Here is a 17,090-nt window from a genome sequence, read left to right as displayed (position 1 = left end):
AGCTATATTCCGTATACAACAACCTATGCAATGACATAGTTTGAGCTCCTTAATAAACCAGAAACAGAATTTCTTAAATGCTTTGATAGCTAAATGATTATTTTAAGTTGCGTCGAGTTAAAGTATCTAAATTTTGTTTTTATAAAGTTTTTTAATTTTATAAAGTTACAAATTGGTCAGCGTTTTGCAATATCACGTTTTATAGCTGCCATTGCATGATTTAAAAAAGCAATAAAATTACTGTTACTGTTAGCGTAATTTATATGTAACTATAGTATAGTTACATATAAATTACGATAACTAGACCGAACTGAACTTAATGTTGTGTATGATGTTTTGATTATAATATTTTACTAATAATCTATTATAAAATATTGTGTCATTATGACGTAAGTCTAACGCAATTTAGTTAAATTCGTGAGCATCCACTGTTCTCTCTGGTTAGATAACTTCCATTATTTCAACTGCAATTATCTTCTCTACAATAGCACCAAATTGATAACTATCTTTTCTGTCAATAGTTATATCATTCAGCATTGTATGTTTTGCTGGAAGAAAGGACAGTAGAATTAATGAACTCATAGTTTGTTTCGAGCGTAAGAAATGTGAATATATTGTGATATTATAATAACAAGTATAAATAGAACGGCATTCTTCAACAGCAGCAACATGAGTTTATCATCTTTATCAATTACGTCGACCACCACCAATAATGATGAAATTGGTAAGTTGTTTAATTAAGATTGATGTTGTCGATAAATTGTCTTCATATTCGATCTGCAACGACTTGCTTATTCATGCATCCATGTAACTACATTGGAAACTTGTTTGATTGCACAATTTCCTACGGAACTTAACGATTTTATGTTTACAGTTGTTTCTATAGATGTAGTAATAAAAATAGCAAGTATATGCAATAAATTTATTTGCACGAATCTGCTTACTTCTGACATAATTAATTTTTGATGAAATAGATAAAGAGAAAAAAATACATGTGAAAGAACTTAATATAAAATCGGAATGGTGAGTTGACTGGAAACTGTTTCGGTTAGAGATAAATCCATTGGCTTAAATGATCTCTATTTAAAATTTAAAAAAAATTGTTAAAATTATTTACGTTTGTCTATGTTGAGTACAATATTATTTAGTTGTTTATACCTAAACGTTGTACTTGACCTGTTACTAGTCCGGTTCGCCTACAACATGCGCCTACGCTCCTGTACTTATAACATTAGCATCTTTCGTTTTCTCCCTTGCTGAGTGCTAATTACATCATTCGCATATTCTTGTTAATATATCCTGCGTGTACTGTGTTTATATTCGTAGAAATTTCATCTTTAATTCTATGCTTTCTAGTTGTTTCAATTATAATCAGGTTTGTCATTTAGTACACATTATCCTATTGTATTCAATGAACCATTTGCATAATCGCTCACGTAACTGTTAACCGTAAAATAAATCCTATCAATAATAAAAGCAAAATCGTGACAATGACATTTTGAAATACATAAAGCTGATAAGTGCAATTGGAAACAGTATATGTAATCTAACAAAAGAAACTAGAAAACCTGTTTATGTAGTTAAAGAAGGAATTAAGAATAGAGTAGGTTATCGAGTAGATATCATTATAAATTGTTGCTTTTGCATATTCCTTTAAATAGTAGTGTGTGTAAAAATTCAACTAACTGTGGTTCTAAATCTTAAAATTAATAATATAAAAAGTTTGTGATAATCGATGGATGTTCATCATATATAAACTTCTGTACGATTTTGTTTAAAATTCTAGATACATAAGCTACATTATTTCCGTAAACATGGAATGTTATGGGATACAACCAGATTAAGAATAAAAGAGCTGACAATTATATTTTTTTATTATTAGCAAAAACGGTTGTACGAGAAAGTCTACGAAAATTGAGTTCTAAATTAGGAATACATTTTAGGTCACTGCAAACTACCGTGTTTTACCTACGGCCTCTGTTAAGATCATTATCTCCGCTATGATGTTGCAACTGCAAAACTTACGCAATCACTGGCAAAAACTGACAGACAGTTCGACGGCAGACTGTAGACATGGGCAATTTTCATAAAGTTATGTGCTCTATGATATTAATAGTGTCTTGCATAATCAATAATGACTTTATAGATAGAGGACGTATTAATTGCACTTTACTTTTATACCGCGTGATATTATGAATTCATCACGGGTATTTCCTTACGTGAGTTGAATTATTATGTAATTAATAATTTCGTTCACGCAGTCAGTTCCGGTTTGATTAATTTGACTTTAAGAATGATGTTTTAATATGGTATTATCGCATACAAATTGGAATTGAAAGCGTGGACTCAATCAATAGAGTAACATTAAAACGAAGTTCATTTTAATATTACATGGTTTCACCTTCGACATACATAAAGAAAACAGTAAAACGAGTTTTGAAATTAAGGAATTAATTTAATGAACGTGTTCCATTATCGGATTAAAATGGATATAGACTTAAATTATATAATATGTATCGTTAAATGTATTTATAAATGTAAATTATTTAAGTAAAAGAGCTTAAAAATAATGAAACTGTAAATAACTCATCTAATAGTAGTATTGATAATTTAATATAACTTACTCGATTATTATTTTAACCACCTTTTTCAATCTTATTTCAATTTTTTTATCTAGTTTCCTAAAAAACCCTTAAGTAACTTAACTTTATATTTATTTAAACTCATATGATTATTGTTTGCATATTCATTGAAATTATAAAATTGATTTATAAATAGATAATTATGAATACAATTAAATATAGACGTGGCAATAAGAATTTAATTAACATCGATTTCTATTATTTAAATACTCGTATAATTGAATGCTTCATTTATACTATTTCATTGAATACCTATTTATTCTAGATACTGTTTATTTTGCAGTAACTTTATAATTCACAATAATTGCTTTTGTGTACAAGGTCGAGAAGTTTCACATCTCGATACAGATCCATATAATAATTATATTGACTTTGAGGTCACGACTTGATAGCCTTCAGCAAACAAGTATACTTTTATGGATCTTGACATATTAGTAGGTAAAACTATACATGTTCATAATTATAATAGATATGTTTTGCTAATATATCAGAGACTATGAAATAAGATCTTTATAGTTTCTTTGTCTGAATCTAAATTATAAAAAGCAATGAGGAGTTTTAATATTTCAAAGGAGACTTTAAAATTTCTTTCACCCTTAAATTCTAATTTTCTTTATATTAACATTTATTGTTTTGATTAAATAAATAATAGAGATTCATAGAGTTATTGCACCCGTTCGTAGCGGGCCGCTTGTTAGCTAGTAGGTTATAATAATAAAGTATAGCGTTAATTACTTCATTTTCGCAGTAAATACTTTTTCAACAATTGTTAAGTTGTTGATTTGTTTTCTGTGATTTTGTTACATTATCATAATGGACACAAAACTCAATAACCGTCATTGAGGTCACCTTGTATACGTCACAATGAACTTCGTGCAATGGTTTGTCTCGATGTGCGTGTAGACACAACGGTCTATTTTATTAGCAAGATCTCTTTTCCTTTGTTTTATTTCAGTTGTTTATAAGTTTACATCGTCATCTACTATTTGCAATTAATCATATAGATAATTACTTTCAAATGCCACCTTTTCTATGCTTTAAGATAAATGTATATTTGCGTATATAAATAGTAATAAATACATTTTTCTACTACAAAAATGTACTTGAATATTAGCAAAACTGGTACAAGACCACATGGAAGTAAATTTTTTTTTTTATAGATATAATAAATTCTATTCTATATCGATATTAATAAATATTGAAATTAAGTAATTAAAGTTTCATAACATTAATTATTTACAGAGTATGATGGAAATTAGATCAAAATTAACGAAAATGTTGCATACCATATGATTGGTATATCCAAAAATTCACTTATTTGTTACAAATTTTCAACGTGTGTTAATAATTCAGTTTTCAATTAAAAATATATTTTGAATACTCTCATTAGAATTGATTTTATATTGCCAACGAAGAATATAGTTTACGGTCTAGTGGTGCAAACGCCTTGCAATTTTGACCTTGCCGCCTCGTCGACTCCTGCGCATGATCGAGTTGACAGATCCGTAATGGATTGCAACTACGTTCCGCCTTACTCAGGTATCGTGAGGTAGTCTAGTCTAGTTTTACTTTTCTGTCTAGTTTAACTGATGATTGCTATCGGTGAGTTTTTTACTGAACATATTATTTATGTCAAAGTAGTCAGATTATGAAGTTAGGTTGATTATTATACATTACTTGATATTATAATCTAAACTGCAGTTATGTACGGTAAATAGTGGATGCCGTTTTATTATCTTATTATTTATATAATTAATTTTGTAAGGAATTAAATTAGTAACAAAAAGCGTATTGGAAAAAGGATTTTAAAAAATCTAAACCATTAGTAAAAATCCAATCATGTTCTGTGTTAATTAAATATTTAGATATGCGAAATAAATTGTATTATTAATAGATTTTGACAACAAATAACATTACCGATATATGAAAGTACCTAATTAATAGAAGTTCAGTACTTTTTTCTGAAGTAAAATATTTAAGCGAATTTACGTTAACAAATAAGTTTGTAGCTTTACTATAAAGTATAATGTTAAAAACGTTTAAGTAAAAGGAGACGCTGAAACAAATTTAACGATGTTTTATGCGACAGTCGCAATGAACGTATAATTTGTTTGCTTTCACCCACCTTTGAGAATCCGCGGCGTGTTGTAACGACCAGTCATACCACATATGGACGAGAAACGTTTGTATTCGAAAGCCAAGAATTACGTGTTATCACATTTTACTATTGGCCATGGTCACACGATAAAACATCTAGGTTTGACAAATTTACATAACATTAATTTTAGATTCACGTACTTAATATCTATTATATACGTAATGTTATGATATGGCATCGAAGCTAATTAGCTATTGGAAATTTACAATCTTCGTATATATGATGGACCACCATCGAAATGACCAATACCACGAACACTGTGTAGTTTAGTATAGCAGAAATACAAAATCTGATTACACAATTGCACTCCCAACAATAAATCAGGATAGAGGCAATTTCTAATGTGTATTATTATTACATATGCTTTCCATTTTATTTCCGAATCTAGTGGCAACGTAGCACACTAATGTATTAATTTCCAGAATATTTCAGAAGTATCCTTCAAAAAACTAAAAAACTTGAAAAGTGGTGTTATATATATAAAAACATGTTTTACAATTTATGTAAAACTAATTCGACCTTGAAAATAGCAAGTGGGTGTATTTGTGTAGCTATATTGTTTCTTTGTATGAAAACCAATATGATACTTGTAAGGCAAACTAAATTTAGATATTTGAATATCGTAAAAACGTCGTGTACATAACTCGATAAAATGCAGGAAATACTAGATGCCAGTAATGATGCTAAACTAATAGAGGATAAAACCTCCTCAAATGCACTTAATAAGTAATACAAGTGCTAAGTGTAGGAAATAGCAGTGTAAATGCAGCTGCTAGTATACCTTATTTTACTTAGGAAGTTTGTTTTATTGCATCGTAACATAACATCAAAAGGATTTAGCTCAGATGTCTGTGTGGTACAGTAAAGATAAACTTATCTGCAAATGTATCTGCACACTAAAATCATGTTTGAAAATAGATTGCATCAAATATATAATTGTTTATAATTTAATTAAATAATATACACTATAAAGGTGTTAAAGTAGATAATTTTAAACATTCTAAAGGAATACTCTATTTGAACACTCTGTTGTCTTTCTCCTTTTTAACTTTTACCGAACATCTGATGGTTTGTAGCGGTTATTTATAGATAAGAGTATGTCTACTGCCCATCATAACTTCTTGATAGCGTTATAACACTTAATAACTCAGTACTTATTCTTCTTATATTAAAAAATACTGGTTATTTTACCTTTTTATTACATATATAATAACAACTATGGATTTGGACTTCTTGGTATAGATAAAGATCACAATAAAGACTCACAATGACTAATATCAAGTGATATATCCATAGTCTGTACTTACTATGTATATACATTCATCTTGTTCATTCATCCCTCGTCATACATAGTCATCGTTTCCATACACTCCAAATTCGGCCGCTTCAGGATATCACTAATTTGGGCGATGTAAATCCGTAGACATCCCACAGCTGATATAATCATTCATTTTACAAGTGTTTATATTGTCCTATAGCCTCAGTACATTTATGTTTTTTTAATATTTTTACTTTAAATTTATCTCATCACAAAATCTGGATTATTTTATAACATATCATTCTACAAATTTATTGAGGAGGATATACTCTATACAATAGCTCTTTTACTCCTTTTATTCTGCTGCAGTAGTCATAATTTAATACAAAATATAAAGTTAGAACAGCAGTAAAAGTCCAAATAGAAACTTGTCCTTACATTTAGTCTCGCAAATAGCACAGCAATAGGAAGCAGTAATGGCTCGTTGGGTTTGACTGACGACTCTCGCGGTTGGCAAATTGGTTGCTTTTCCGTTATTGAGCGAACGCGAATCGCTCGCTTAAAGTTTTTATTTAAGTAATTATTTGATTCTTGATTTAGAAAACAAATATCAAATGTATATTATATATTATTAGACTACCAGTGTCAGGTATTTTGAGATATTACATTAGTTGAAAATTATCTTCTGTCAGAAATGAAATATTTTGTCTTTTCTACTTTTCAAATCGAGATCTTAGCATTTTTCTGGAATCAAAATTGTTCTGAATCCCATAAAGATCATATGAATTAATCGAAACATCTATTTTTATGTTTTATTTAATAAATATAATAAAAGAATTACCAGAATAAAAGTATGCTAAATATATGCCGTAAATATATGAAGATGACGTTTCTGTTGTTGTTTCCTGTAAAAATAACCTAAACCTACAAAGTACACTGGATGGTAGTATGTTAAAAATAATGAGCTGGTTACACTCACATAATTTAAAAGAAAATTTTAATAAAACTAAATTAATGGTTTTCAGTCCATTCCAAAAGAACCCGCTGCAAATTAACTACTCTTTCAATAATATTAAAATAGATTGCGTAGAGAAATATTCGCTATTAGGTGTAAATGTAGATTCGAATATTAATTGGAAAGCGCATGTGCAGAGTGTGGCTACCAAGCTGTCTAGATTCACTTATGCACTACACCAACTAAAGATATCTTCTGATACCAAGACAGCCATGTGCGCCTATTATGCATATGCCCACTCTTTGCTCCAGTACGGCATATTGATGTGGGGTAATAGTACAAACGTGATTGACCTTTTTAAATTGCAAAAACGATGTCTCAGAATAATTGCTAACATAGATAACAGGGAAACTTGCAAACCATACTTTATTAAATATAAAATTTTAACTTTACCGTCAATGTACATATTAGAAGCGTGTCATTTTGTTAAATGTAATATGCACCTATTTCCACAATATACCCGCCCTGAGGCATTGCGACCGCAATGTAGATTAGCAAGACCATTCTCGAAGCTACAGTTATTCCATTCTGGCCCTTACGCAATTTCAATAAAAATTTACAATAAAATACCAATTAACTTAAAAGGTGAGGATGATTCTAAAAAATATTTAATCGCAAAGAGTTATTATGCACTACAGGAATTTTTCAAGGAAAAAAGTTAGTTGTGTTTGTGCCTGTTTGTTTTAATTTAGTGATGATTTTTTATTTTTTTTTATTTTTTATACTAATCGACGATACATATATATAATGTAAAAATTTAATTATGTAGTTTATATAAGATTTATTAATGTGATTGCTGTGCCCTTTCAGGGTTCATGTTTGATTCTATACTTTTAGTAAATTAAGACCAATTTTGTTACAACATGTAATAGCAATAAATAAATGAATAAATGAAGAAATTCTAATAAGGTCTATTAGAATTTCTTCATATATTTAGGGCATATATTTAGCATCATCATTATGTGCCATCGAGTTCGAGACCAGATGTCTAGACTGTAATAGAGCTATTCCTAACAATTATAATCTAAAATTAGTACAAAGCTAGTCCAGACATTAGCTAAACGTTACGGTACGTTGACACTAAGTAAATCAGGAACATACTGTAAACCATCAGCCACAAGTTCATGGACCCAGTGACATTTAGGACGCTATTTTAGGCATACTTTCTCCCTAGCAGGTGATGTCTTGAAACTATATGGTCTGGTGACATGTTTTCTTTTTTCTTCTATACGCACATTGACGCTGAGTATGTTTATATTTGCAGTTAAAAAAATATCAAAATCGTTGTAGTCTTGAATAATTAATTTTTTTAATACAATTGTAATTAAAATACTCAAGAAAATCTTATTAAACCTAACAGTTTTTGCTATCTTAATAATTTTAAGTGCAATATAAAATAGTTTAATTCAAATTGTAAGATTTAACTTAAAAAAGAAAAGAAAGTCTATATTATATTTGAATAACTATTGTATAAATAAGTACATAACACTTCTGTCCTTTCTACATAATGTGTATACAATTTCATTTAGAAATTAATTTCTTATTTTCGTACCTATTTATTGCTTCCATATTATCCTTTTAAAATCTAAATCCGTATTATTAATATGAAAATTATGTTCATGGTAGAAATTAATCTTAATAACTAGATCTCTTCCGTCTTATTTACGTATCACTTATCCATTAATGTTCTGTGGCTTTAGCCGTATACTCTATATCTTCAATAGCGTAGCTGTAATCAATTTCCGTTTCCATTACATGAAATTGCCGTGTTTCTTGTTAGATTATATTTACTTTCTTTTAAGTTTCATTAGATACTATATTTACTGAACATTGACTAAGAAATTGTAAGGCAATTTTTGTTCTTACATCGTTATCTTTTACTCGATTATCTTTTGCACTGTCATCTAATTTGTTGGTATGACGTAATGCAATAATTATCTACTGACAATGTTTAGCTTTCGCTTTCCTTTCAAAGTATTTAATTGAAGTTATAAATATGCTAATAATAGAAATGTATGAAAAAAGTAAAAAATTGTTTCGTTCCTGTTGCTTCCGTGTTATTTAAAAACATTTTTGTTATATCAAATTTAGTAGAAATAGATCAGACTGCTCGTTATTATTATATTTTATGTATTTTACATGCTATAAACACATCTAATTTTAGGGTTTAAAACCCCATAATTATGGAACTGATGTAATCGTAAATAAACCTTCATTTATGTAGCGGGTTACGAAACCATCGTTATTTATAGGAGAAACGCTTTAAGAGCTTTTAAAGTGTCAACATGCTTGCTATCTTTAGACACTTTTATGATTTTTGTTTAAATTGGTTTACGTTACACACCGCTCTTTCATATTTTTATTATTTTTCTTAACTGTGACAATCTATTACTGGGCTTTTAAGGTTTCTTATATTTAATGTTTTTGAAGTTGTTAAAGGCTGATTATTGATACAAGAAATTGTATAGTATAACGAGTTAACACACGGTCAAAGAGCATTCTTTAGTTGCACAACTCAGTTCGATGGTATTTTACTCAGACCTATTTAAATCAGTTTTATGACTATTGTTCTGTACTTTGTTCTTTTAAATCCACCTTAATAATCCTCATTCTCAGAATAGTACAAACGTTAAAAATACCCGTGTTTATGTGCAATTAATGCTCCTGGCATCATCGTATGTGGGACAAGCAATGCACCCAGGGGTCACTATGTCAGTTAGTAGACTATCGTAATAGTAGTAGTGTTGGTTCAAAGCCAAACGTTCAGAATATTTTTAGAATTGTAATTTGTATAAAAACTTGTTGCGCATGTATAGTAATTACATTATAATTTTATGTACCAGGTTTGTACTTTAGTCGTAAAGGTTATACATATATACCAAACCGAATATAATTATGAAACTGATCATGTCTAACCATGTAAATAAGAAGTCTGAATGAAAATAAACTTAGCCTTTTTCATAACAAATCAACATATGACCACTAAGCGTCGTGACTACTATTATTTATTTATTACTACTCTGACGTAGAACGAAATGTCATAAGTTCAAATCTATGGACACCAACAGAACTTTGTGTGTCAAATTATCTTTCTGACTGACTCTCCGTTAATGGAAAGATCAATAATAAACAAACATATGTCCGTGACATAGCGGCAAGCTCACCTCCTGCCACATTGAATTTGATATACAAAACGAAATGTGGGCATGTCAAGTTTTTCGTTTACTACAAAGTCGACAGTTAATAATGCCTCTAACTACCCCATCTGGAATAAACAGCCATGAAAGTTTTACTATTTGATTGAAATAAGTGTCAATATATTTATGTAATGATACTTTTCCAGCTGTATCAACAAGATGGTCAGCACTGCGAGCAGCTGCTACAAGACGCGGCGGCGCTCGACGCCTGCGCCGCGAGATGGCAGCACTACACGAGAATCTCGACGACGTCTGCGAGCCTGGTGACTGTGCACCCCAACCACATACCAGGGCGCAGTTGACGAGGAGGATTGAGGAACTGAAGGCGTGTACAATATTCTTATTCCTTTAAAAGAGTTCGGGTTTGATATGGATGTACATAGATGGCATTAGTACCTAAGGAAAAGGATTCTTTTTAGAGAAGCGTAGCAAGAGATAACTTGCTAAGGACCTTCTCCCAAATTTATAACTGTGTTGTTTAAACTTTTTTGTTCAGGTGACAACCTACCTCATATCATAACCACGGCTTAGGATTATACTGTATATACGTCTGTAATTTTAGAGTAGTATCATAGTAATTGTATTTTTTTTTTATTATTGTGATATGATTGATTCTATTTTTCTTTAACCAGCGTTCTTCCGCAAAAAAATCTAGCTTCTCTAGGAACCAGAAACCAATTTGGAAAATACTCTTTTTATATATCTGCGTTTATAAGATAGACAAAAGAATAAGAAAACACAATATATATACAAAAAAGCTTTATATTACAATTATTTTTATACTGTTTATTTCTAAATCAAAATAATGTCAAGTTTATTTACCAAATATTCAACTGAAATAAAACAGAATATACACGTAAGTATGCACTTACAAGATTTGTTAACAGCATCGTTATACAAGTCATTTTATAGCACGTTGGACATACTGGTAATTTATCACACTGTACAGGTAATTCAATATTTATCTTAAAGGTTAATAACATATACGGTTGCGCTCGATACTAACTCGGCCATAGCGTGTTAGTCTGTCAATTACGATGAGTTAATCATCTGTATGAATTGTTTAGTTTGGAGTTTATTAATGGAAACGCCTACCCATTATTAGGTGGCTGGGCCTCTATTGTAACACATGATATCCACCTTATACTATTAATCGTTATTATATTGAAATGAATAAATCATTCATTGTCTTCGATTATTTATATAAATTATATATTATTCAATTTTATATTAAATTACACTTTATATTATTGTATTAACAAATGAAATTCATTTGCCAACTAACCTTGAATATAAATGCCATTTAAATTCTTTTAATGTATATGTACATACATATTTAACAGTACCACTTTAGTTACTCGATTTTCTCCACCGCCGTAATGATGTAGGTGTTCAAGACATAAATAATTATGTGGTATTTATAAAACATAAGTGTATAATTTGAGTAATATTCTGGACAGACCAACGGATCACCTTGGTCTGATAATTAAAGTAAAGAAAAACCCCCTGATGGGATAAGATTTTTATGGATGATTTATATTTTAATGAGAATATGAAATTTTAAACCCAATGCCTTACTATTGGATAAGATTGACTAGTATGCATACTATTGGAGAATTATAGGATGAAGGTAAAGCCAGAAATTAACCAGCCAGTCCAGGGGGGTCGCTATGGAGAGTCCACCAGACATGCTATCATTGTGGTCTCTTTTTTCTCTCTTTACTAACAAACTCACTCCCGCGACATCGGCAGTTAACCTCTAACTCGGGTTACAACTATATTAGGTTATCATTATATTAAAAAAATATAAAAACTTATACCTCTTTTACAAATATTGCGCGAACGGAGGAGTATAAAATTGCGCACTCTTATAGTTTATATAGAGGGGGAGTGCAGAATGCTAATATTTCTTTTTAATTATCTAATAGATTTATAATAAAAAAAAACATTCCACACACTACCATGCATTAGACATACACACGCATAGGATGAGAACCTTAATAATGTACAATCTTAAATTTGTATCATGGTCGAATTTCGATCTTTAGTTCATTATAATTGCTTAAGTATTTATTATATATTTTTGTACCAATAGGAACGTTTATCGCGTCTGCTAGAATGCAAGGTGTCCATGTTAAAGTTGACGGTATCCGTTCGCCGTGCTCTCGGCGAGATGGAGTCGGATGACAGCGGATTGGCTACAGAACTATCTGCGCTCTTGGCTCGGTGGGAAGAAGCCCATCAACGGTGAGTATTAAGTTACAAACTTTTTTTATATTAATTCAAACCCATAAACTACTACTGGTCTAAATGGTCTGCTATTCTATGCTGCTTGTATATGTATAATGGATAATAATGAAATCATGCTCCCTCCTGCACTAATGGTTTACGCTGGCGGGGCACTAATGAAGCATAATGAGATGAGCATAAGAACAGCTCAGTTCAGCTCAACTAAGGTTTTCAGGGAAAACCACGTGGAGGTCAATATTACATGGTTCAATGCTATCATTAATCCACATTACTATCAATTCCCTACCCTTTACAGCTTTTAATTGAAATTATATGTACATACTAAGATACAAACAAAAATACTTATCTATCAACTTTAGCACTATTACTTCTTTGTATGTAAAAGCGATTAAAAAAAAACAAACACTAAATATTAATCGAAGCACAACAAATTAATAAAAACTAGACTCTAATCGGTTGGTAAAATATTATTTATATATTTACTTAGCAAGTTTCATTAAAATCCATGTATTTGTATAGTTTTTTGGTGTCAGCCAGATTTGAACAGTTGACCTTTCGCGTCTAAATTTGCGTAGTAAACCTCTAGATTACAATGCTCTGATGAAACCTTTTAGAGGTCAACCTGACATGGTACATTGGTATATACAATGGGGCTATTAATCCATATTACTAATAATCTCTTCACCCATCCCCGGCGCTCAGAGTAATCGAGTTATATATATGATTTATTTTTTATATTATTTCACCAGCACCTCAAACGAGTTGCTATCACTGGAGAAGGCGGTTTGCGTGTGGGCGGAGTGGGACAACGCGTTCCGTGAACTACAGGGTGCTCTAAGAGGCGACCTGGCGACATTGGAATCGTTGCGCGACCGCGGCACCACTTTCGGAGACCAGACTGAAGTGGCCGCTCAGATTCGACAGCTGGCTGCATCGCTCGTCGAGAAAAAGAAGGTCAGTGGTGAATTTTTAGTTATTATTTTGAGTCCTTGTCCTTAGGTCGTTAGTAATGTATTTTATCTAGTCGCATAGAATTCTATAATTTTATATAATGAAGGTAATTTTAATGTAAGAATAATAATTTATTTGTCTCAAATAATAAGCTATTACAATTGCTGCGGCAGTGAGTACACGCTCTGTGCTATTCTGTTATAGACTTGTTCGGCAAATTATTACAATAAAGTTGTATGTTATGAGGTTGTTAATCTCTCTGGATTTACTAAACCGATTTAGAAAAGTTTTTTAATGTTGAATAACCCAGTTATCGAGAAAGGCTATACAACATTATGTTACAACCATTAAGAGCGGAAAAAGGTTAGTAAATAAGATAGCATAAAAGTGGGAAATATGACGCAAATGGAGTTGCGCGGGTCAGTACATGTATCTGTATATATATTCACAGTTTATAATTATCTCATGTAAGTGAATTGTGTAAATCTTATGGGAAATAAATTTCATAAATCTTTTAAATCGAAAATCAGGGGCATATAAGAACAGCGGTGGTGGGATGAAATGAATCGAAGCAGTGGTGGTGGGAGAAAATATTATATTCATTAACATATTTCTAATGATTATACAGGGTGGATCTACTTGCGATTCGTTATCGGATTCCGGTATATCGGACGGTGACAGCGAGGGAGCTGGCGGTCGCGCTCGTCGTCTTAATGCGCTGCGTGAGTTAGCGCGCCGTCTGCAGGCGGCCTTAGCTCCTAACTCGCCCGCGCACAAGGCTATTGCTAAGGTGAGTTTTTTTCTTTTTTTTTATTATAGTAGAACTAGACTACATACATATATGTTGCTACATCTCATCCTCGTTGCCACTGGGAAATGTGTATTAATTCCCTGTATTACAAGGAATATTTGAGAACAAAGGAATGACGTTTTTCTATTACTCAATGTAATAATGGACAAAGACAATTTAACAACAATGTTGCCAAGCCTATCTGTCTATGGGAGTCTCCAACATTAATTAATTATCTTATAGAATTAAGGAAGTGTGCATCCCCGTACTTCATTCCGTAAGTTCCGCATCACCAAGAGGCATGCTGTTTGTTTTTTGTAAAAGAGAAAAACAAGAAAAGTAAATAACAAATAAAAATATTCATTTCAGCGTATGGAACAAACTGAAAACGAAGTTCGTATATTGCAAGAATCCTGTCGCGCGTTGGTGGAGCAAAGCATTCCTGACCTGAAGATTGACGATGACACGTAAGTTGTATTAATTGCTTTAATGACTCTTTTAATAATAACAGGCTATACCGGGCTACGAAAAACAGACTTACATCACATTATTAAAATTAAATCAAAAACTACAGGTCTGATTTTGATTAAATTACATATGGGACAAAAAGCAAAAGCTTTCAACTAAAAATAGAACTATCAAAATGGGTTCACATAGAAAAAAGTTGCCATATATGTAAAATATAAAGTCAAAGTCAAAATGAACCTCCTCTTTCTTGAAGTTTATTGAAAAATATTAAATTATTATAAGAAAAATGGTCTTGACAGGAGTAGGTTAAATACGTTCGTACCACGTTAAATATCCATCTAATGAAATGTCAGAGTCATTGCATTCGCCACGATGTCCAATAGTTGACGAAGTCTACTAGGCTACTAAATCTAGTATAGTAATAAAGGTCGTAAATGTATATTTAGTAATTATAACTTGCAGCTTCATCCCATCTCGGCTTTGCATGGGTGCATTACAAATGTCTCGGCTTGTTCTATAACATTTGAACCTTCCCCTTAAATCTTCTTCCACTCTTCCACTCTATCTACAGCTGAAAACTATTAAAATCCATTGCGAAATATGCAGGTAAGCGACCAAACAGCGATGGCACTTTATTTTATAAATGTCTAGTTGTGCCTTATGTGTTATTCTGATGTATAACCTATATTACTGTAAAGTTTCATTAAAATCCGTTCAGTAATTTTTGCGTGAAAAAGTAACAAACATCCATCCATACTCACAAACTTTCGCGTTTATAATATTATTATAAATGCGAAATATAATTAACGTTTGAAATAAGATAATTAACATTTTTATTTTCACAGCAGGGACCGCAAAGTGAGTACTGTGTCTGGGAACAAAACGGGAGCTGGGGATCCGGACTACACTCCCCGAGGAGGATGGGTGTGGCGTGTTCTTCGATCCTCACTGCCCATACAACTATGTCTCGTAGCGTTGTTGCTGGCCGCATGGCTGGTCGAGAGGCCAAGGTGTTGCGATGCCTTGAACTCTCTCGCTCAAACCCTCACCCCTCAGCTCCGCTATGTCCGAGGACCACCACCAGTCTGAACGCGTCTACACATAGATCGCGTATTTTAAAATGAAAATAGCTATGTATATAGCTATTCATAAGGTTGACTTTTGAATAATACTTCAAAAAAGTCAAACTCCCTAGATCTGAACAAGATTATTGTCAAATCGCAACAGCACGTTACGAGCGATATGGTAATTGCGTTATTGATTTTAATGAATGATTGACGTATGGTTGACTTGGAAATGGGACTACCTGAGCTCATAATATTATATAACATGTTTTATTATTCGGTTTTGGAGACTACATGAAAGTATACTTCTAGTATACACGGATAATGAGAGTGAAAATGCATAGGCATTGTATTATATTATTTCACTAACCCTTGAATTGACGTAAATCCAGTTACGACTGTAATTCATGTAAGTGACGGTGACGAGGTGAAACAACTAACTTATTACAAAATAAGTAGAAAAAGGAAATAAAAAATAATAATAAATAAAGTGATTTGATTTAATTTTAATGAGAATGTCTGCTTGAGGAAACGAATATGACTTAACTATATGTTAGTAAAACTAAACTATTATAATGAAATAAAACATAATCGAATATGGTTTAATATCAGCATTTTATTATTAGATACCCTCTTATTGCTCACAGCAAATAAAGTTCAAATAAACAAAAGTGTTCTAAAAACTAATCATCTGTATCAGATGAAGTGCAAAGTAGTTAGTATGCATTATTTAGTATTAATTAATGTACTAACATTGACAAACAATAAGTTTGCGCGTAGAATAGTAGCATGCCTATTTTAGTACAAGTATTTAATAGGTAAAGGAGATGAGAGTGCGCTGAGTATGTGAGATGTCCTTATAATACCTCGTATATTTTTAGTTCAACTATACCTGATAAATGGGATTTTATTATACTTTATTTGAAGCTTGAATTTGCATTGCATGCATTGTGCCGTATATAAAGGTTGTAGAAAATGTGAATAAGGTATTCTGTAATAATCAAAATTAACTAATTAAATTAGTTTTTTCTACATACATTATAAAATTCAGAAACGTAATGAAATCAGCGAATATGCAATCCGGATTTATTACTGATCAAGTTAATTTACTAGTATTATTATACATTTTATATCTATGTATCTTCGACGTGTATAGAGAATGCCTTCACCATCGAGAAAATTGTCGAGACTAAAGTTGTCTTCCAGTAATTATGACACAAAAAAACGAAGAACCTACGATTATCTCAATTTTATGAATATGAGTTATTTAGTTCTCCGTCTATGCCGATGATATATA

General features: G+C 31.3%; 1 protein-coding gene across 1 annotated transcript in view; it reads left to right on the top strand.

Moving 5' to 3' along the window:
- LOC131846496 (klarsicht protein) overlaps positions 1-16,666 on the top strand; it is a 246,427-nt gene extending 229,761 nt beyond the window's left edge. The window contains exons 20-25 of the mRNA XM_059195817.1: positions 10,417-10,595; positions 12,366-12,517; positions 13,270-13,474; positions 14,100-14,261; positions 14,631-14,728; positions 15,575-16,666. Coding sequence (XP_059051800.1) covers positions 10,417-10,595; positions 12,366-12,517; positions 13,270-13,474; positions 14,100-14,261; positions 14,631-14,728; positions 15,575-15,818 — 1,040 coding nt within the window. The 3' untranslated portion in view covers positions 15,819-16,666. The remainder of the gene's footprint in view (positions 1-10,416; positions 10,596-12,365; positions 12,518-13,269; positions 13,475-14,099; positions 14,262-14,630; positions 14,729-15,574) is intronic.
- The last annotated feature ends 424 nt before the right edge of the window (positions 16,667-17,090 follow it).

The sequence above is a fragment of the Achroia grisella genome, unplaced genomic scaffold (assembly GCF_030625045.1).
Source record: "Achroia grisella isolate CSIRO2021 unplaced genomic scaffold, CSIRO_AGI_Agris_v1 utg511, whole genome shotgun sequence".
Classification (NCBI taxonomy): domain Eukaryota; kingdom Metazoa; phylum Arthropoda; class Insecta; order Lepidoptera; family Pyralidae; genus Achroia; species Achroia grisella.
The sequence above is the reverse complement of the archived record's forward strand: the minus strand, read 5'-3'. Positions and strand labels throughout refer to the sequence as shown.